Source organism: Brassica rapa, chromosome A01, assembly GCF_000309985.2.
Source record: "Brassica rapa cultivar Chiifu-401-42 chromosome A01, CAAS_Brap_v3.01, whole genome shotgun sequence".
Taxonomy (NCBI): Eukaryota; Viridiplantae; Streptophyta; class Magnoliopsida; order Brassicales; family Brassicaceae; genus Brassica; species Brassica rapa.
The window spans coordinates 24,991,400-25,011,425 of NC_024795.2; the positions used below are offsets into that span (position 1 = coordinate 24,991,400).

Here is a 20,026-nt window from a genome sequence, read left to right on the forward strand (position 1 = left end):
CTCGGTGTTCCATGAGAGAACCAAGCACATTGAAGTTGATTGCCACAAGGTGAGGCAGATGATCATCTTAGGAGTCATCTTGCCATGCTACACAAGAAGTGAAGATCAGTTAGCGGATGTGTTCACCAAGGCTGCAAGACAGAAGACAATGGAGTTCATTCACATACGGTTGGGCCTCATTGATCTTGGGAAGAGGAGGAGCTGATCCCCTTGGCTGTGAGGTCTTTACTCTTTTTCCCTTATCAAGGTTTTATCCCAATGGGTTTTCCTTGGTAAGGTTTTTAATGAGGAAGATCTCATAGCTATCCAAGCTTAGACTTTCACAAAGCTAAGCTTGAGGGGGAGTGTTGAGTTGAGTTGAGTATAAGTGTGAAGCAAGTGAGGAGTTGAGACTAAGGAGATGAGTTGAAGCTTGGGAAGGTTTGGGTAAGGTCCGTACATGACCGTACACATGAAGATGGGTGAAACCTTGACAAGGGTAAAGAAGTTACTTGCGGTAACTTAGGTGAAGGGAAGGAACTTACCTTGATGCATCAGACCGTTTAGGGATAAGGTAGAGCGCGCCTTGACAGGCTGGAACAGCTGGAAAGGCAAGAGCATCTTGGTCCAAGATGCTAGATGCTCCGCGCATGTGGAGAAGCTAATTGGCTAGTCCAAATGAGCTTATCCTTTCCTGATTGACCTCACATGCTTTAGTCTTCTCTTGATTTCGAAAACCCTTGTATGCTCACACTATATATTGTAACTCATGTCCTTAATGAAAGATTAGACAGTTCTAAACAATCTTTCTCTTTATTCCTTTCACTATGATTCTCCATTAGTCACTAAGTAGTCTTTTAATCTCTTATTCTCCTTCTCTAATTCTTTCTAAACTCAGATAATCCTTTACATTCCTAAAAGTCATGTGTGTGTCATAAGAAAGAACCAAGCAGTAATGCATTAAAAGTCTATCAACTGGCCATAATTACAATATACTATCTTCTTTCAATGTTATTATAATGAAAGATGGAAAAAATATTAATTAATCTAATTTTTCTTTTGTTGCAGGTTATGATCTCAAGAGAAGCAACTACGATCGTATATATCAGCATGAGGTCTAGTTAGAGTTATTGTATTGTTAATATAATAATATATAACAAACTTAAAATGGTCCATAAATTAAATAGTTTAGTAATAAATTTGAAAGGATCCCAAAATTAAGTGACAACTTTCAATGGTAGATAAATTTAGGACTCTATTTTAATAGAGTAGATGTTCTTAGCCTTTTGTTTTTTTTAAAGCTTTTTTAAAAAACCTTTCCTTAAAAACCTCTATTGAAGGTGCTCTTACATGTGGATGTAAGTAATGGCTGGTTAAATAAACAATGACAACATCAATATATCGTTAATGAATTTCCCAAATTTTTGCTTGTTTTATACTCCCTCTGTTTTTTAATGATAGACTTTAAAAAAAAAATTTGTTTCAGAAAGATGTATTTTTTGTGTTTTCTATAAAAAAACTGTAAACTTCAAAAAAATTAATTGACTTTATTGAATTTATGAAAAAATAAAAATTACAGAAAATGATATATTTATTATGATAGTTTAATGTGTTTTTTAATATGTGTGAAAATATTAAAAAATTTATCTTTGAAACGTGATGGAGTATATTATAAGGAGTTTCATACTTTTTTTTGTTTCGCTGCTGAGTCGGTAGATTGATCTCAATCTCCACGAAAAGTTACAATACTCAAAGTGAAATTTGAACTCAATCTGTGATGCTGCTTTACGTTTCATTTTTTTTTTGTTTTTAAATTATTTTTTATCATATAGAAGTGGCTCATCTGGAGCATATAGAAGTATATATGAGCTCCATCCATAAGCATAATCCAATATATGACATATCTCAGCTGATAAAAGCGACGAGCGATCTTAAATCGAATAGGTCTTATATTATTGCTTTTAATATAGACTAAGAACTTATATAATTTCTAATTAAGCTAAACAAAGAATAATTTTATATGATTAAAAGTGAAAAATGTTTTTTTTTATACTTTTCTTTCAATAGCGTTTATTATTGGTTATTGCTAATAGTGAAGCAATGTCAACACTAATACAATATAGTTATATATTAAGCCACATAGCCACAGTAGTAAGTCTGAGATGGCAAAAAAGGGCCTACGTTGTTGTTTTTTTTTTTTTTTTTTTTTTTTTGAAACATGCTCTGCGTCGTTCGATAACATCCTTTACCTTACATCTCAAACTCAAGCAAGATAGTGAATTTTTTTAGAGTTTGAATTTTTTTCTAATGGTTCAATCTACAATAGAGTTACTCTATAATAAAGCAAAATATAAAATAATATTATTTTTTATTTTACATTTAAAATGAACCATTGAAGCAAATCAAACTCTATAATAGAATTATTTTATTTTAGCGTGATAGAAGATGATTGACATATCTCCAATTTTAAAAATAAATCGTAAGGATGAGTTTCTACAATAAGATAGCGATTACGTATACTGTAAATGGGTTTAGACTATAATAAAGGAATTAAATGTCGAAAGCGCAAATAGCCCATCTTCATCCCCTCCGAGCTCATCATAAAACTCCTCATCAAGTCCTTTTTTTCATCAAGACCAAACAAATGTTTCAATTCTCAAGAAACTCAGTCATAACAAAATTTTTTTCTATATTTCACTCTAAAATAAAATAATTCTATTATAGAGTTTAATTTTTTTCTAATGGTTCAATCTACAGTAGAGTTACTCTATAATAAAGTAAAATATAAAATAATATTATTTTTTACTCTATATTTGGAATGAACCATTGAAACAAATTAAACTCTATAATAGAATTATTTTATTTTAGCGTGATAGAAGATAATTGACATAACTCCAATTTTAAAAATAAATCGTAAGGATGAGTTTCTACAATAAGATAGCGATTACGTATACTGTAAATGAGTTTAGACTATAATAAAGGAATTAAATGTCGAAAGCGCAAATAGCCCATCTTCATCTCCTCCGAGCTCATCATAAAACTCCTCATCAAGTCCTTTTTTTCATCAAGACCAAACAAATGTTTCAATTCTCAAGAAACTCAGTCATAACAAAAAATTTTCTATATTTTACTCTAAAATAAAATAATTATATTATAGAGTTTAATTTTTTTCCAATGATTCAATCTACAATAGAGTTACTCTATGATAAAGCAAAACATAAAATACTATTATTTTTTATTCTATATTTGGAATGAACCATTAAAACAAATCTAATTGTATAAAAAAATTATTTTCTTTTAGCGTGATAGAATATGATTGACATAACTCCAATTTTCAAAATACATCGTAAAGATGAGTTTCTACATTAAGATAGCGATTACGTATACTGTAAATGGGTTTAGACTATAATAAAGGAATTAAATGTCGAAAGCCCAAATAGCCCATTTTCATCTCCTCCGAGCTCATCATAAAACTCCTCATCAAGTCATTTTTTCATCAAGACCAAACAAATGTTTCAATTCTCAAGAAACTCAGTCATAGCAAAATCTACGTCCAATGGACAACTACTATATACACAGAACATACGGTACCGTATGTGCAGATGAGATGCAAATGCGCATACATGATAAACCAAACACCGTTGGTGTGTCCACAATAGACATACGTATAAACCATCCTTTATGTTCTGGTTAAACCATCCTTTATGGTAGACAAATTTTTTTAGAGTTTGAATTTTTTCTAATGGTTCAATCTACAATAGAGTTACTCTATAATAAAGCAAAATATAAAATAATATTATTTTTTATTTTATATTTAAAATGAACCATTGAAGCAAATCAAACTCTATAATAGAATTATTTTATTTTAGCGTGATAGAAGATGATTGACATAACTCCAATTTTAAAAATAAATCGCAAGGATGAGTTTCTATAATAAGATAGCGATTACGTATACTGTAAATGAGTTTAGACTATAATAAAGGAATTAAATGTCGAAAGCGCAAATAGCCCATCTTCATCCCCTCCGAGCTCATCATAAAACTCCTCATCAAGTCCTTTTTTTCATCAAGACCAAACAAATGTTTCAATTCTCAAGAAACTCAGTCATAACAAAAAAAATTTCTATATTTCACTCTAAAATAAAATAATTCTATTATAGAGTTTAAATTTTTTCTAATGGTTCAATCTACAGTAGAGTTACTCTATAATAAAGCAAAACATAAAATAATATTATTTTTTATTCTATATTTGGAATGAACCATTGAAGCAAATCAAACTCTATAATATAATTATTTTATTTTAGCGTGATAGAAGATAATTGACATAACTCCAATTTTAAAAATAAATCGTAAGGATGAGTTTCTACAATAAGATAGTGATTACATATACTGTAAATGGGTTTAGACTATAATAAAAGAATTAAATGTCGAAAGCGCAAATAGCCCATCTTCATCTCCTCCGAGCTCATCATAAAACTCCTCATCAAGTCCTTTTTTCATCAAGACCAAACAAATGTTTCAATTCTCAAGAAACTCAGTCATAACAAATTTTTTTCTATATTTCACTCTAAAATAAAATAATTATATTATAGAGTTTGATTTTTTCCCAATGATTCAATCTACAATAGAGTTACTCTATAATAAAGCAAAATATAAAATACTATTATTTTTTATTCTATATTTGGAATGAACCATTAAAACAAATCTAATTGTATAAAAAAATTATTTTATTTTAGCGTGATAGAATATGATTGACCTAACTCCAATTTTCAAAATACATCGTAAAGATGAGTTTCTACATTAAGATAGCGATTACGTATACTGTAAATGGGTTTAGACTATAATAAAGGAATTAAATGTCGAAAGCCCAAATAGCCCATTTTCATCTCCTCCGAGCTCATCATAAAACTCCTCATCAAGTCATTTTTTTCATCAAGACCAAACAAATGTTTCAATTCTCAAGAAACTCAGTCATAGCAAAATCTACGTCCAATGGACAACTACTATATACACAGAACATACGGTACCGTATGTGCAGATGAGATGCAAATGCGCATACATGATAAACCAAACACCGTTGGTGTGTCCACAATAGACATACGTATAAAGATGATGATAATACAAACACTAGTCCAAATAATTTGGAGAATAAAAACATATAAAATTATAATTTTAGCTAACAATGTAAAAATGAAAAGATAATTTTGTTTTCTTAAATTGAATAAAAAAACACAAGAAGAATCTTAATAAGAACATCAAACCCATACTACAAATCACAATCAAACTTCTACCTCATAAACGATGAGCGATCCAGAAACTTTGAATTCTTCTTCATAACTTCCTTTGGTTTCTCTTTTTCGCTGTATCAGAACGGGCAATGCCATGATCATTACGTGAAGCTGAATCTTCAGTTATTGAATCCACATTAGTAGTGGTACTGTTGGTTTGGTAGTTTTGGAAAATTCCAAATAGGTTCTCTGGAGTAAATGCATCTTTCGAATACTTCGTCTCTAGAATCTTCACTATCTCCGAACTCACCAAGTGTCCTGGACGCAAATCTACACAATCTTTGTCAAACCCAAGCCCAAATCTTTGGACAAACAAGCTCCTTATGATTTGAAGCTCCTTAAGCTCGCCGATTCTTGATGCAGCAAATATCAGTCCGGCCATTGCTTCTTTAGTTTCTTCTGGTAACAGATGGACATCGCTGGAGAGATAAACATAAGTAATTAGGGTTATGGAACCATTCAAGTTTTTAAATGGTACCGTGTGTCACAAGTCATGGAACAACTAACCTTTGACGGTCCAAAGGAGAAAAATTCTGTAATATAGATGTGCAGAAGTAGTCGACTTGATCATAAGCTGATAACATTTTCTCGTCCTCATAGATTTGCCTCGTCTATGGTATGGAAAATTTAATTGTCAGATAAGACAACTAGTGATCCTCAAGATATGGATCAAATAAGAATACTTAAATGGTGACTAAAAGTGGTATATATATATAATCAAGTGAAATATTGGTACTGGACCTCCAAAACCTCTTGTATCAGCATGAGATTACATACCTTACGACGTGCTTCCTGTAAGCGATCGCTATCAAGGAGCTTAGCGACATCAGACCGGGACTGTTTAACCATACAGTCTCTTCGTCTCCGATGAATCTTGACGGAACATTGCAGACTCTGGATATGGAGTTTGCTACAAATAAGAAAGACAGCAGATTAATCAACACTTAACAATAAACAAAACCCTTTATCGTTTAACGCAAGTAAACTAGGTTTCTTACCACTTTGAAGCTTGTCGGCATCTTGAAGAACGAAACCAAACAGCAAAAACATTACGAAAGCATCCAGGCTTCGGTTCTTTATTCTTGGCACACGCCGTTTCCTTCATTTTGTTGGAAGGTTGAAAGAGCATTTTTTTTAAAGACAGATATAATAATGAGCTGTTAATGTATCTACAGAAAATAAAATCGATTATATAATTACACTTATAAAGTGGAAAGCTATTTAGTATTATGATTTATTTATGGTACTAAATCTGGGAAACACGACTTTTCTTTTCCAATATGGAATGTGAAAATACTCTTGTTGGACCAACAAGAAAAAGAATGTGAAAATCCAAATACTCCGTCTGTTTCATAAAATTACATAGTCTAGAGAAAAAAATTGTTTCAAAAAGATCTAATTTTCAATACATGTTTTATTAACTAATTGGAAATTTTAAAAAATCCATATAAAGATAGATGCTTAGCTTCATCTTCCCACAATTTGTGTAAATAGAAACTTCAAAAAATTATTAAAATATTTTCAATACATGGATCTTCTGACATTGCAATGAAGCTAAGCATCTATTTCCAAAACACTTTAAGAAAATTTCTTACTGTATCTTTAAATATTTGTTATATCTAACTCTTAAGAGACTTAATGAAATTAGTGGTCATATAAAGATATACATATATACATTTCTAAAAAAGAAACATAAATTTAAATGATACATCTCCACAAAAAGAACATATATCTTTTTAAATTTTTTGTCACTATACTTAACTAATACTCCCTTCGTTTTTTTATATATGACGTTTTAGAGGAATTTTTTTGTTCCAAATTATTTGACGTTTTCAATTTTCTATGTAAAATTTATGACTAATTAATGCTAGATGACCAATGATATTATAGTTTCTATTTTATTATTGGTTAAATTGTGGTTAGGTAAATAATTAATAATGTTTTTATTTAGAAATTAAATATTTTTTAATCTATGTGCATAATTCTAAAGCGTCATATATAAAAAACGGAGGGAGTAACTAATAGGTAGTAGTAATACGCACTTTCCGTAGGATAAAATATCTAAAAAAAAATATCTATGAAGATACAATTATTACATAAAAAATACAACAATATAAAATAAATTTTGGACTGATTAATTTACTATATTCATTTACACTTAATATTTAAAACCAAAACCCACAACTACATTATCATATCGAAACCCCACATTAATTGCTGCTAATGAACAATTCGTTTGTCAACAACAACCCATCAAAATCACTTTAAATACTAATCATGTTTTTAATATTGATAGTCATGTAAATAATTATTCGATATTTGCATACTTAAAATATCACAAATTAAAAGAACGTATTTAATCATAAAAAATATTGAGAAAACAATATCTACAAACATAAAAGATTAAGGCTCCGAATGGTAACATCAGATTGAGCGGGGCGGGACAAGCGGTTTAACTGTGGTGCGATTCTAACAGTTATAAGAACATATAGATATATGATATATATAGAGATTTTTGGTACTGTTGACTACAGTGCAGTGCGGAACGAACGTTACCATTCGGAACCTAAAGAAACTTATATCTAAACTTTGTAAGCAAGCTATCTTCAGATTACCTTAGTCAAAGCTAAAACATTGTTCACAAGCTATATATTACTCCATTCGTTCCAAAATAATAGATTTTTTAGTATTTTCACACATATTAAAAAAAAAACATTAAACTACTATAATAAATATATCATTTTCTCTAATTTTTAATTTTCAATAACTTTTAACCAATAGTAATTCAATAAAATTAATTAATTTTCTTAAAGTTTGCAATTTTTCATAAAAAACACAAAAGTGATTCGTTAAGCAATCACTTTAAATATTTCTATACTTATCTCCCGTTCAAATAAGATATAGAAATTTATATAAACATTCCTCGCAAGTTAAAAAATTATGTAATTAGGAAAATATTAATTTTTTTACATTAATTAACATATTCAAGGAAAGAAAAAATACGAATATTTGATTTTGGTTTAGACTAAATCAATTTAATTTGGTTTATGGTTTAAATTATGTAGTTAGCGAGTTAAAATACAAGCAGTTTGAAATAATTGATGAAAAACTTAAATACCCGTAGATGACTTTTTCTATTGTCTGTATAGTTTCAATCTTCTATATTCTATACTATTGGATTCTTGAAGATAATAAGTGGATTTTTGTAAAGTGTACAATGAATATGAATGATTCATACTTTTCGAATTGATTAATATGCAAAAAACTTTCCTTCTTAGTACAAACTTTTCAATAATAAAGTATAAGTAAAAAGTAACATACGTTCACAGCAAATAGATAGTTATGACTTGTGAACAGCCGGTTGTGTCGGTTTAATAAATTAACAACATTTACCGTCAACTGTTATTATCTTAGTTGCTACTTGCTACGTCGATGGGAAAGAAAGATCAGAATAAAGAGATAGATGTTTAATCCCTTTAATCTATTATTAATTTATTACTGATTGGGTGAACACTTTGTGGGCCTTTTACATGCCCATTTCTTGTGTAACTTTAGGTCCATTAAAATTTCGGCCCATCTAATAATAACATCAAAACGATGTAGTTTTCGATTGTCAAATAAGCTAAAGCAGCTTGTCCCGTAGGTTTGACTTCTGTCCTAAAACCCTAAAAAGAATTTAGCTGCTGTTTACGCAAATAGAAAGAACAAAAAAAGCCAAATGGGGAGGAAGAGAAAGCACCTATGTTGCACCGGGACGGATACGGGGACGGATACGGGGGCGGGGACGGGGACGGGAAACGGCTAAATCTAAAATTTATGGATACGGGTACGGCATGGGTACGTCTATATATATATATATATATATATATATAAATAAATATGTATATATAAATATTAAAACCAAAGCATAAATCTCATATAAAATAAAACACCATAATAATATCTTAAATAAAATAAAACATCACTATAACTGAATAAGAAGTTGAAATCACAGATACGTACGTGGTGAAACAAACCATAGCAAACCAATACTATCTAATACTATCTACTTTTACGTGAGAATTGACAAACCAAAAAACAGGATTTGTAATCATACTTAATGTGTTTCCTTTGACGTGAATCAATTGAGAGAAAGAAGATGAAGTGAATAACTGAATAAGAAGTTGTTTAAGTTTAAGAGATGATGATAAACTTTGTAACCCTAATTGTTTATATAAGTACGTGTTTCCTTTTTTCAATTGTTTTACAAAACTAAAAAACATCAAAAAAAAGGTAAATAATCAATTTTTTACAAAACTATACGGACTTTACATAAGAAACGTTTAGGAAACGTCCCCGGAACCTAACCAAGCCGTCCCCAAAAATCTCTGCCGTCCCCACCTCTTCTGAAACGTTTTGGAAACGTCCCCACGCCGTCCCCGCGCCGTCCCCGTCCCGGAAACGCAGCTGGTACGGGAGACGTCAAGCATATGCCGTCCCGGTGCTTCATTGGAAAGCACAGCGAGACCGAAGCGGCGGCGCCGGCGAAGAAAGACGACTCAGCCCCGGAGAGACCCAAAAGGACTCTATTGGGTTGGAAAGACAAGAACGAAGATGCTGAGGAATCTAAAGCCAAGGCAGCGTCTGGGTTCAGGAACAAAGAGAAGGTTCTCGTTACTTGCTCCCGAAGGATCAGTTTCAGGTATAGGCATCTGATGCTGAACATGGTGTCGCTTCTGCCTCATTGTAAGAAGGATAGTAAGGTTGAAGCTAAGAGCAGTAAAGGGGCTACTCTTAATGAGCTTGTTGAGCTTAAGGGCTCTTCTTCTTGTTTGTTCTTCGAGGTAAAGCTTCCATCTTTTTAATACCTGAGTTCCATAATCAATTGCTGCTCTGTTGTGGTCTGAATTTAATTTCAAGAAACTGAAGTTGGTAAGTGTTTATTTGTTTTGGTGTTCAGTGTAGGAAGCATAAAGATCTTTACATGTGGATGGTCAAGTCTCCTAGTGGTCCCTCTGTTAAGTTCTTGGTTAATGCTGGTAACTTCTCCATCCCCTCCTCGTACATTGTTTCAAGACTAGCTTACATCTGACTTTTTTTTTTTTTTTGAATCTGTATTATGGTGAAGTTCACACAATGGAGGAGCTGAAACTCACTGGAAATCATTTGAAAGGGTCGCGTCCTCTCTTGACCTTCTCATCTAATTTTGACAAAGATGTACACTGGAAGCTTTTGAAAGAGATGTTAACGCAGGTCATTAATCCCATTTACTTATGTTTCTGGTTAGTATTTTTGTTTGTACCGCATGCTAATTTAGGTTTCTCCTGTCTCTTGCAGGTGTTTGGAATCCCTAAGGAACATAGAAAGTCAAAGCCGTACCATGACCATGTGTTTGCTTTCTCAATTGTGGATGACCATATATGGTTCCGTAATTACCAGGTTGGTTAAACATCATTACCATCTCAGAGATCATTTCCTCTTTTTTTTCAGCTTGAGTTAGCTAAGTGAAGGTCTGTTTTTATTGTCACATTGTAGATATCTGTGCCTCATAACGAGGCTGACAAGGTTGCAAGAGGTGGTCTTGATAAAATGACTCTTGTCGAGGTATGTACTACAACCTATTACACATTCATAATTTTAATTAATTGGTTCTGATTGAAACATAATTTGATGACAGGTTGGTCCAAGGTTTTGTTTAAATCCGATTAAGATATTTGGAGGCAGCTTTGGAGGTCCAACCCTTTACGAGAATCCATTCTACGTATCTCCAAACCAGGTACTTGGCTTCTCCCGTCACATTTTGCTGAATGCACCTTTTTAAATCATGTGAAAGTTATACTAATTTCTTTCAATTTTTCTCTCCAGATCCGAGCATTGGAGAAAAGGAATAAGGCTGGGAAGTTTGCAAAGAAAGTAAAGGCGAAAACGAGAAGAAAGAGGCATGAACTCTCCAACCCATTGGAGCCTGATGAATTTGCAGACATGTGGAAGGATGATGAATGATCAAAGTTCAATCAAGTCATAAACTTTCACATTCTTTGTCTCTACTGTTCCTTGTTCTGTTTTCTTCTCTCCCTCTCATGGATCAAAATGTGTACTTCTTTTTCATGGAATTAACAATTTCAACGAGTAAAGAGTTCATTATTTGCAATATAAAAATGCCTTTGCTTCTTTATTGATGTCTATTTACACAAAATAAAAGGAAACTGCAACAGGACAAAAGAATAACTCAGAGAACTGAACCAATTAGAAGAAGAGATCAACGCGAATTAGCGAGAGCCCAGTTAGCTTCACTTCCTCTCCTAGGGATGGCACTAATTTTAGAACAAGCATCCACTTTGAAGTTAGCTCCACATATCACACCTTCGCTGTCAATCCTCGTCATCGCCTTCATCTTATTCTTCGGATGTTCAAAGCTCTTAAGCCCTGTCTCACTGTGAAACATACACCCTGCAAACACAACAACACACAACAATCAGACTCTCAAATGTTGTTTCTTATATTACAAGCTTTTGTATCTTTGCCTTACCAGTAGGGAAAGGAGCAAATGATTTAGCACATCCTTGCTTTATGATCTCCACATCATCAGACATGACAACAGACCCGTCCCCGGAGATTCCCCAGTAAAGACTCTCTCCTCCATCAGAGCTCAAAGCTGAGAAGACAGAGGAGGTCTGAGTATCGTAGACGACAAAGGCGAAGCTTCCTTCGAGACCTCTAAGGACTTGATCTGCAGGGTAAGGACCACGGTCACGTAGTGTTCGGTAAGCTTCGATCACAAACATGGCCTCGCTCGTGTTCTTCCCCGTGAGTCCGTACTGTCGGTTCAGCGTGCAGAGATTGCTCAATGTACCAAGAAACATACAGTAGACTCCGTCTATCCCACAGAACAACCTGAAACACAGTGTCAGAACCAACATGTCTGAATCTATAATATGTGTGTATATATGATCTTCTCTCTTGTCTTTCAAAGAGAGTAATTTTAACATTTTTTATTGTTATATAAATAATTTCACTTTAAAATTTCATTGCAATTTATACCTATTTTGAACTTAATATTAATTACAAATTACATTAATTTATAAATAATTTAAACTATTGGTTAGATAAATGTATTTATTAAAAACATAAATACATTTTAATTATATTTTAATCTGTATTAAAAATGTAAAATGCTACTCTTATTAGTGAAACGGAGTGAGTATATGTATACCTCTGGCGAAGAGAGTTATTAGGCCGGGAGTAAGCTAAGACAGCGGAGTGGCCGAAGTTCATGGAGAAAGCCGTGTCCTTGTGGAGTGAGAGGAAGTCGGAGAGAGTTTCACCGGGAAGTTTTGCGGTTTTTCCGGAGAAATGGGACGCCGGGCTGTTGAGTTCCTCTGGTGGGTGAGCAAACGCTTTCTGAAATATTGCCAACATTTTGATCAAAGTTTGAATCTTTTGTTGTTGTAATGAGGAGAAAGTGTTTTGATGTAAGAGAGTATTTATATGGGGTGATTCTACGTGATGCTGACTTGGATTTTAGTTTTGGATAAGACCCATCTCTGACTCTCTGACCTGTCCGACGTGTTCTTATCCGTTTCTTTTTCTTAATTTATTCTATAATCATCTGTCTTTTTTTCAGAATCTAGTAAATAAACTTGTAAACCCAACAATTTATTTAGATTGTTTAATCAGACAGGCTATCTTTGTAATGATATGATCTCTTAACGTGCTACGTTTGAAAAGTACCATTAGGATTGGGATATATGATTATACGATCTCTGTTAATAGCATCATTTGATATTTGTGTCAAATCTTGATGTTATGAATCTTATGATATTAGAATAGGCCGACACAAGAAATGATATTGGAATATATTGTTTTTTGAATTTTTTGTTTATTGGCAGCCTTGCATTATCTAAAACGTCACTAGTTGGAATATATTGTTTTTTTTTTCATCTCATATTCCTTTTTTCTAGAAAAAAAAATGTTTCTATCTAAAAACGTCACTAGTTGGAGTATTTGATAACTATGAAAGAAAAACATAAACTAATTGACAATGGTAATAAACATAAACATAAACCTAATTTAATGTGATATTTTAATTAATTGCATCCTAGATCATATAAGAAAATGACAAGGTAAAGTTGGATCCACCCCAAGAACGGCCACAATAGAGAACATTAATTAATTTCAATTATTTGTATCAATATATTCAATATATATAGATATTATTGTAATACCCGAACTCTCTAAAATTATATAATAAATAATAATCTTGAAATCTATATTTATTAATCCTCATAAACAGTCTTTAAATACCATAAATTCGATAAATAGTCATAAATCCAACTAATGAAATAAATCCTGAAAATACGATAAAAATATAAAAATCGCAAGTTTGAAATAGAAAGAAATAAACGCCCAAAAACACCTATCCGATAGCAATCACTCATGCTCGTCAGTCTCACCTGAAAGGGGAAGAAAGAGGGGTGAGCAACAGGGGAGTCACTCAGTGAGGTATGGGATGTTAAACCGCAAACCACTGACTTAGTACATAGCACTACGACTATGTAGGCGTAGCTCTAGCATGAAACAAACACGACACCTATTGTGCCACACATAACAACCAATGCGCTTATAGTACATAGCTATTCTTTGCACCCCGCATTCTCCTCGTACGGATATAAATATTTATATTCATGTATACCAAAAGTATGTGTAGTACAGAAGTGCTTCCCTATACTCCCACATTCTCCTCATACACAATGCTACGTAGTATAGAAGTGCTTCCCTATACTCCCGCAGCTCATGCGTGGTACAGAAGTGCTTCCCTGTACGCCCCGCAATCTCAACTCAAACAATTGCCACGTAGTACAGAAGTGCTTCCCTGTACTCCCGCAGCTCATACGTGGTACAGAAGTGCTTCCCTGTACGCCCCGTAATCTCCACACAAATAGGCCGATATAGAAGTACTTCCCTGTATCCGGCTAACCAATCCATACTATATGTATACTTATATATAACCGTCTTTTAACATCAAACAAATCAATCAACAGTTGAATCATCTAATCTCCTATCTCCGGTTTAGACAAAGAATAAAATAAAAACAAGCAAGACTCTAGTTAGACTCGATTCACAGAGACGGAACATGTTTCGAAACTAAACTTTCCATAATGGTAGTACTAAACTAGCACGGGATTAAACAGAATAACCCTCACCTTAGCCAATATCTAGAACTAGAATCAGATCGGAAAACGATGACATAACTTGATCACCAAGAAAGCTAAGGTTTCGCCATGGATCTTGATCTCGCCAACAACACACCAGATCGGAAAAGAATATAGGCAAAACAATAAGACATAATTAAAATATAATTAATTTAAGGTTTATAACATAAGAGTACTTGTTGCACAAGTAAGTGGATAAAGATCACTCAACCTCACAGCAAGGCCCACGGTTATGGATCTTAGACTCCATGATGTATTATCGCCGGTGACACGCCGCGGCTCTCCGGTAAAATGGCATACTCCTCCACTAGTTCACGGCTGGTATAGTGGTGGTGTGGATCGGCGTCATGATGATGAGAAGCGACAACGCCGACATCGCTTGTCTCTCCCCCACGTCTCAGCTCTGCTACATGACACCAACAAGAGCAAGAGCAACGATAGTTCCATAGGAATCAGCTACAATGGATCCAGTGGTGATTGATGGTGAACGGCGCGTCTCGTCTCCTCCAACGTCAACACACGAACACAAGAAAGATGATCTCTCCTTTCACACCAACACATGAATGATAATGAAGGAGCAGAAGAGACTAACAGGCAAGAGAGCTCGGGAGGAGATGAGAAATGGTGCATGGAGAAGAAGATACCAAAGAGAGAAGGACAAGATGATCATATGATAAGGCGGCTCCACTCTCGACCAAATAAAATTGATAGGGTTTTGATTCATTTTAAATACACACACGCACAACTTAAAAATAAGGCTTTGGTTTAATAATAATAATTAGACAAACTAAACCGGTTAAAGAGACCCGGGTGACGGTCGTTACAATTCTTCCCCACTTAATCAGAATTCGTCCCGAATTCTTAAAGAGAACTGGGAAAGGATTTCAACGACTATGAAGAAAGAATAACACGAGATGGGAAACAAAGGAAATGAAGATAAACTTGGTCTTCTACTGCAAAGAAAAAAAATCAGAAACCCTGGAACTAACTGAATGATACTGAACTTCTTGGTGTCAATTTTTTTTTTTTTTTAACCCCAATTCCGAAACATTGAAAACCGTTGAAATCCGAGTCCCACAAATCGCCGTACCGGGTCAGAGCCGGGACGGAGCCCCGCTCTGATACCAAATTGTAATACCCGAACTCTCTAAAATTATATAATAAATAATAATCTTGAAATCTATATTTATTAATCCTCATAAACAGTCTTTAAATACCATAAATTCGATAAATAGTCATAAATCCAACTAATGAAATAAATCCTGAAAATACGATAAAAATATAAAAATCGCAAGTTTGAAATAGAAAGAAATAAACGCCCAAAAACACCTATCCGATAGCAATCACTCATGCTCGTCAGTCTCACCTGAAAGGGGAAGAAAGAGGGGTGAGCAACAGGGGAGTCACTCAGTGAGGTATGGGATGTTAAACCGCAAACCACTGACTTAGTACATAGCACTACGACTATGTAGGCGTAGCTCTAGCATGAAACAAACACGACACCTATTGTGCCACACATAACAACCAATGCGCTTATAGTACATAGCTATTCTTTGCACCCCGCATTCTCCTCGTACGGATATAAATATTTATATTCATGTATACCAAAAGTATGTGTAGTACAGAAGTGCTTCCCTATACTCCCACATTCTCCTCATACACAATGCTACGTAGTATAGAAGTGCTTCCCTATACTCCCGCAGCTCATGCGTGGTACAGAAGTGCTTCCCTGTATGCCCCGCAATCTCAACTCAAACAATTGCCACGTAGTACAGAAGTGCTTCCCTGTACTCCCGCAGCTCATACGTGGTACAGAAGTGCTTCCCTGTACGCCCCGTAATCTCCACACAAATAGGCCGATATAGAAGTACTTCCCTGTATCCGGCTAACCAATCCATACTATATGTATACTTATATATAACCGTCTTTTAACATCAAACAAATCAATCAACAGTTGAATCATCTAATCTCCTATCTCCGGTTTAGACAAAGAATAAAATAAAAACAAGCAAGACTCTAGTTAGACTCGATTCACAGAGACGGAACATGTTTCGAAACTAAACTTTCCATAATGGTAGTACTAAACTAGCACGGGATTAAACAGAATAACCCTCACCTTAGCCAATATCTAGAACTAGAATCAGATCGGAAAACGATGACATAACTTGATCACCAAGAAAGCTAAGGTTTCGCCATGGATCTTGATCTCGCCAACAACACACCAGATCGGAAAAGAATATAGGCAAAACAATAAGACATAATTAAAATATAATTAATTTAAGGTTTATAACATAAGAGTACTTGTTGCACAAGTAAGTGGATAAAGATCACTCAACCTCACAGCAAGGCCCACGGTTATGGATCTTAGACTCCATGATGTATTATCGCCGGTGACACGCCGCGGCTCTCCGGTAAAATGGCATACTCCTCCACTAGTTCACGGCTGGTATAGTGGTGGTGTGGATCGGCGTCATGATGATGAGAAGCGACAACGCCGACATCGCTTGTCTCTCCCCCACGTCTCAGCTCTGCTACATGACACCAACAAGAGCAAGAGCAACGATAGTTCCATAGGAATCAGCTACAATGGATCCAGTGGTGATTGATGGTGAACGGCGCGTCTCGTCTCCTCCAACGTCAACACACGAACACAAGAAAGATGATCTCTCCTTTCACACCAACACATGAATGATAATGAAGGAGCAGAAGAGACTAACAGGCAAGAGAGCTCGGGAGGAGATGAGAAATGGTGCATGGAGAAGAAGATACCAAAGAGAGAAGGACAAGATGATCATATGATAAGGCGGCTCCACTCTCGACCAAATAAAATTGATAGGGTTTTGATTCATTTTAAATACACACACGCACAACTTAAAAATAAGGCTTTGGTTTAATAATAATAATTAGACAAACTAAACCGGTTAAAGAGACCCGGGTGACGGTCGTTACAATTATTTTGGTAAAACTTATTTTCGAATAATCATTAAGTATATAAAAACAAGCTTAATTCACACCAGAAGTATTTACGATCCACAAAACCCGAAATATCTTTGATACAATCCCATGACTCAAAAAACAAAACAAAAAAATCAAACTGATACAAAATCATACAAAATACACTGACCAGTTAATCCAATCTCAATCCAGTTCATACAATTGTTTATTTACGTTTAGGATCAACAAACTTGACTACAAGAATGACCACAATGGAGAAAAATCTCGGTTGGCTCTAAGCAGGTACGCAGTGAGTCATGACCAAGCTGCGCTCTTTCATTATCTCCAAAACCAAATATGCGACCACCTTGAGTGACAACAATGGTGTGGTACAAACCGGTGCTAACTTGAGAGACACGGTGTTGTTTCAGACTCTCCAACACTCTTGGCCTCAGGACTTTGTCTGAAGCTCCCCTGTCCGGGAACCCTAGGCTTCCAAATCCCATCCACCCAAACCCATACAACACTCCACCTTCCACTAATACAAACGTCTTCCTCTTTCTTGCACACACCTACAAGCCAAAGCAGACTCATGACTACAACATTTCTGAAACCGATACAAATTGAACCAAAACCTCACTGAAGTAAACGAAATAACAGAATCTAAAACCGGATCACATATTAGTTCCCTGAGAAAACATATTAGAAAGAATGTCTGACCTGGACAGCAAGGCAGTTGTTGAGACTGACCAAAACTTGAGGAGTGATCTTGTCGTTTTCGTCTCCATGGCCTAGAGCACCGCAGTAACCTTTACCCCATGTGTAAACCTAAGCGTTTTAAAAGAACAATCAAAACAAGATTCTTCTAATTTCTCAAAACAAGATTCTTCTAACAAAGAACTTACACGTCCATTGGAATCAAGTGCCACTGCGTGTTCATCCCCTGCAGAGACACGAAGTATATGAACACCTCTTCTCTTAAAAGCCTGAATAACACGCGGCTGGTGCTCGTCCTGCTGCTCCCCATGACCAAGACAGAAGGTAGAACCAGAGCCAAAGGAGTAAACCGAGCCATCCTGCGTCACAGCTAGCACATAGCTCGGTCCCGTTGCAATTTGCACCACAGGGCCAACGCTTTGGAAAAATTCAACAGCTCTGGGTACTGGACTGTCCAAGGTATCGCCATGACCAAGCTGTCCATGTGTGTTTGATCCACATGTGAACACACGCCCTTCCCTTGATAGAAACACAGAGAAGTGCAGCCCCGCAGCAACCTGCTTACAAGGAGTTCCTTTCAAAGCCTCAACAAGCTTAGGCCTAAAAATTGGACGGCTAGTATCTAAGTGACCACAGCAATGCGATGAGTTATCCCCACATGTGAGAACCTGTAACAGATTTCAAAGAGATGAGTGAGTATGGTGGACAGGTTTCAATAAAAACAGAAGCTACCAACCTCTCCAGATTGCAATACGAAGGCAGAATGGTTATGTGTGGCTGAGACCTGAGCAACTTTAGCAGAGAATGGGAACTCTATAGGCGTAAATGCCACACATTGAGTAGTTTCTGGGCCATGAGCAAGCACACCAGACAAACTTGAACCACAAGAGTAGACCTTTGAGTTGTTGATTAGCAACGTGTGATACCTCCCTGTTGTAACTTGCATCTGCATAAAGAATCAAAGAAAATGCATCTGAGACTTCCAAACCAAATCAATCTAACCAATAATCATTCAGAGCTCTAGTCCTATTCACAGAATGAGACCATACATTGCCTGCAGAGGTTTGAACCATATCTGAGGACTGGTCAACAGACTGCAAGAACCTCAAAAGCCGCTTCCAGTTCCCCTCACAGTTAGCAAATAGCTCCTTTTGAGTAGTCAAACCCATTCCCGCGTACACAGGATGCACATAGCAAAGCCGAGACGCAGCGTAATCAGCTAGTGATCTGAACTTCAAAGGGTACAACAATCCAGAGCTCCCTCCAAAAACCTTAGAGGTCAATTCAAGGCTAAGTAGATCAACAGCGTTAAGCCGGCCAGAGGTTAATACCTCCAAGATCAAATGAGAAGGGAGATCCTCTAAGGAAACCAACCAGTTCCTCTCAGCCTTTTTTTTAAAGAACAGAGTTTCAAGCGACCACCGAAATTCACCTGAACCCAAAACAGAGGAACACGCAAGCAATCAACAAAACCAAAAAAGGAAGAAACTTTCGATCGAATACCAAAAACAATCAAGAAGAGCAGAAGAGGAAGAGGAATGTGAAATGGGTGACAGATAACCTGGAAAGCAAAAGCTCTTGACTTTATCAGTTTGCCACTAATGAAATCAAAAGTGTAAACCAGAGTTCTTTTTCTTATATAAGAAGAATGGTGCGAAGACGTGTGAAGAGGAATAAAAAAAAAAGAATTAGGGAGAAATCAATATCTTGCTTCTTAAGCTTTCTTCTTTTGTGGCGATTCTTCCTCTCTGTCGAGTTCGCAGAATATTTTGAGAGGCTTGGTCGTTGCCTTGACACTGTTTTTGTCTTTTAAATTTTTCTTTTCTTCATAATCTGTGTTTATTTATTATAATAATTGGTAACTTAGTTGCCACCATTTTTTGGTTTTATTAGTTAATAATGAAAGAGATTATAAAAT

The 20,026-nt window shown here is 35.1% G+C and overlaps 4 protein-coding genes across 5 annotated transcripts; 1 reads left to right on the forward strand and 3 right to left on the reverse strand.

The window, feature by feature from the left end:
- Window positions 1–1,711: 1,711 nt before the first annotated feature.
- Window positions 1,712–9,997, reverse strand: LOC103840739. Its single transcript, XM_009117260.3, has 5 exons — window positions 9,766–9,997; window positions 6,265–9,005; window positions 6,044–6,176; window positions 5,774–5,877; window positions 1,712–5,685 (listed from the first exon to the last, which is right to left on the reverse strand). The coding sequence occupies exons 2-5, from the start codon at window positions 6,393–6,395 to the stop codon at window positions 5,310–5,312; spliced, it is 744 nt and encodes a 247-aa protein (XP_009115508.1). The 5' UTR covers window positions 6,396–9,005; window positions 9,766–9,997; the 3' UTR covers window positions 1,712–5,309.
- Window positions 9,052–11,420, forward strand: LOC103840749 (ribosome biogenesis protein BRX1 homolog 1-like). The gene is made up of 7 exons (XM_033281499.1): window positions 9,052–10,089; window positions 10,206–10,284; window positions 10,374–10,498; window positions 10,583–10,684; window positions 10,781–10,849; window positions 10,923–11,021; window positions 11,111–11,420. The coding sequence occupies exons 1-7, from the start codon at window positions 9,736–9,738 to the stop codon at window positions 11,246–11,248; spliced, it is 966 nt and encodes a 321-aa protein (XP_033137390.1). The 5' UTR covers window positions 9,052–9,735; the 3' UTR covers window positions 11,249–11,420.
- On the reverse strand, window positions 11,366–12,722 carry LOC103840759 (stem-specific protein TSJT1). The gene is made up of 3 exons (XM_009117282.3): window positions 12,459–12,722; window positions 11,775–12,139; window positions 11,366–11,695 (listed from the first exon to the last, which is right to left on the reverse strand). Exons 1-3 carry the CDS (start codon window positions 12,662–12,664, stop codon window positions 11,505–11,507), a joined length of 762 nt encoding a protein of 253 aa, XP_009115530.2. The 5' UTR covers window positions 12,665–12,722; the 3' UTR covers window positions 11,366–11,504.
- Window positions 12,723–13,929: 1,207 nt separating this feature from the next.
- On the reverse strand, window positions 13,930–19,941 carry LOC103841435 (ultraviolet-B receptor UVR8). 2 transcript variants are annotated; one of them, XM_033281424.1, is made up of 6 exons: window positions 19,670–19,941; window positions 19,158–19,540; window positions 18,845–19,054; window positions 18,297–18,776; window positions 18,112–18,219; window positions 13,930–17,963 (listed from the first exon to the last, which is right to left on the reverse strand). In XM_033281424.1, exons 2-6 carry the CDS (start codon window positions 19,275–19,277, stop codon window positions 17,634–17,636), a joined length of 1,248 nt encoding a protein of 415 aa, XP_033137315.1. In that variant the 5' UTR covers window positions 19,278–19,540; window positions 19,670–19,941; the 3' UTR covers window positions 13,930–17,633. The 2 variants fall into 2 exon arrangements, with proteins under 2 accessions (XP_033137315.1, XP_009116224.3); XM_009117976.3 differs by having other exon boundaries at window positions 19,158–19,941.
- Between the last annotated feature and the right edge of the window lie 85 nt (window positions 19,942–20,026).

Coding starts and splice junctions, on each gene's coding strand:
- LOC103840739 (XM_009117260.3), bottom strand. CDS start 6,395: ATGCTCTTTCAACCTTCCAACAAAATGAAGGAAACGGCGTGTGCCAAG. Junction 6,177..6,264: donor TGCCGACAAGCTTCAAAGTG/GTAAGAAACCTA, acceptor TCTTATTTGTAG/CAAACTCCATATCCAGAGTC. Junction 5,686..5,773: donor TCTCCTTTGGACCGTCAAAG/GTTAGTTGTTCC, acceptor TTATCTCTCCAG/CGATGTCCATCTGTTACCAG.
- LOC103840749 (XM_033281499.1), top strand. CDS start 9,736: ATGCCGTCCCGGTGCTTCATTGGAAAGCACAGCGAGACCGAAGCGGCG. Junction 10,285..10,373: donor TAAGTTCTTGGTTAATGCTG/GTAACTTCTCCA, acceptor ATTATGGTGAAG/TTCACACAATGGAGGAGCTG. Junction 11,022..11,110: donor TCTACGTATCTCCAAACCAG/GTACTTGGCTTC, acceptor TTTTCTCTCCAG/ATCCGAGCATTGGAGAAAAG.
- LOC103840759 (XM_009117282.3), bottom strand. CDS start 12,664: ATGTTGGCAATATTTCAGAAAGCGTTTGCTCACCCACCAGAGGAACTC. Junction 12,140..12,458: donor AATAACTCTCTTCGCCAGAG/GTATACATATAC, acceptor ACTGTGTTTCAG/GTTGTTCTGTGGGATAGACG. Junction 11,696..11,774: donor ATTTGCTCCTTTCCCTACTG/GTAAGGCAAAGA, acceptor TTGTGTTTGCAG/GGTGTATGTTTCACAGTGAG.
- LOC103841435 (XM_033281424.1), bottom strand. CDS start 19,277: ATGGGTTTGACTACTCAAAAGGAGCTATTTGCTAACTGTGAGGGGAAC. Junction 19,055..19,157: donor TTCAAACCTCTGCAGGCAAT/GTATGGTCTCAT, acceptor TTCTTTATGCAG/ATGCAAGTTACAACAGGGAG. Junction 18,777..18,844: donor TCGTATTGCAATCTGGAGAG/GTTGGTAGCTTC, acceptor AATCTGTTACAG/GTTCTCACATGTGGGGATAA.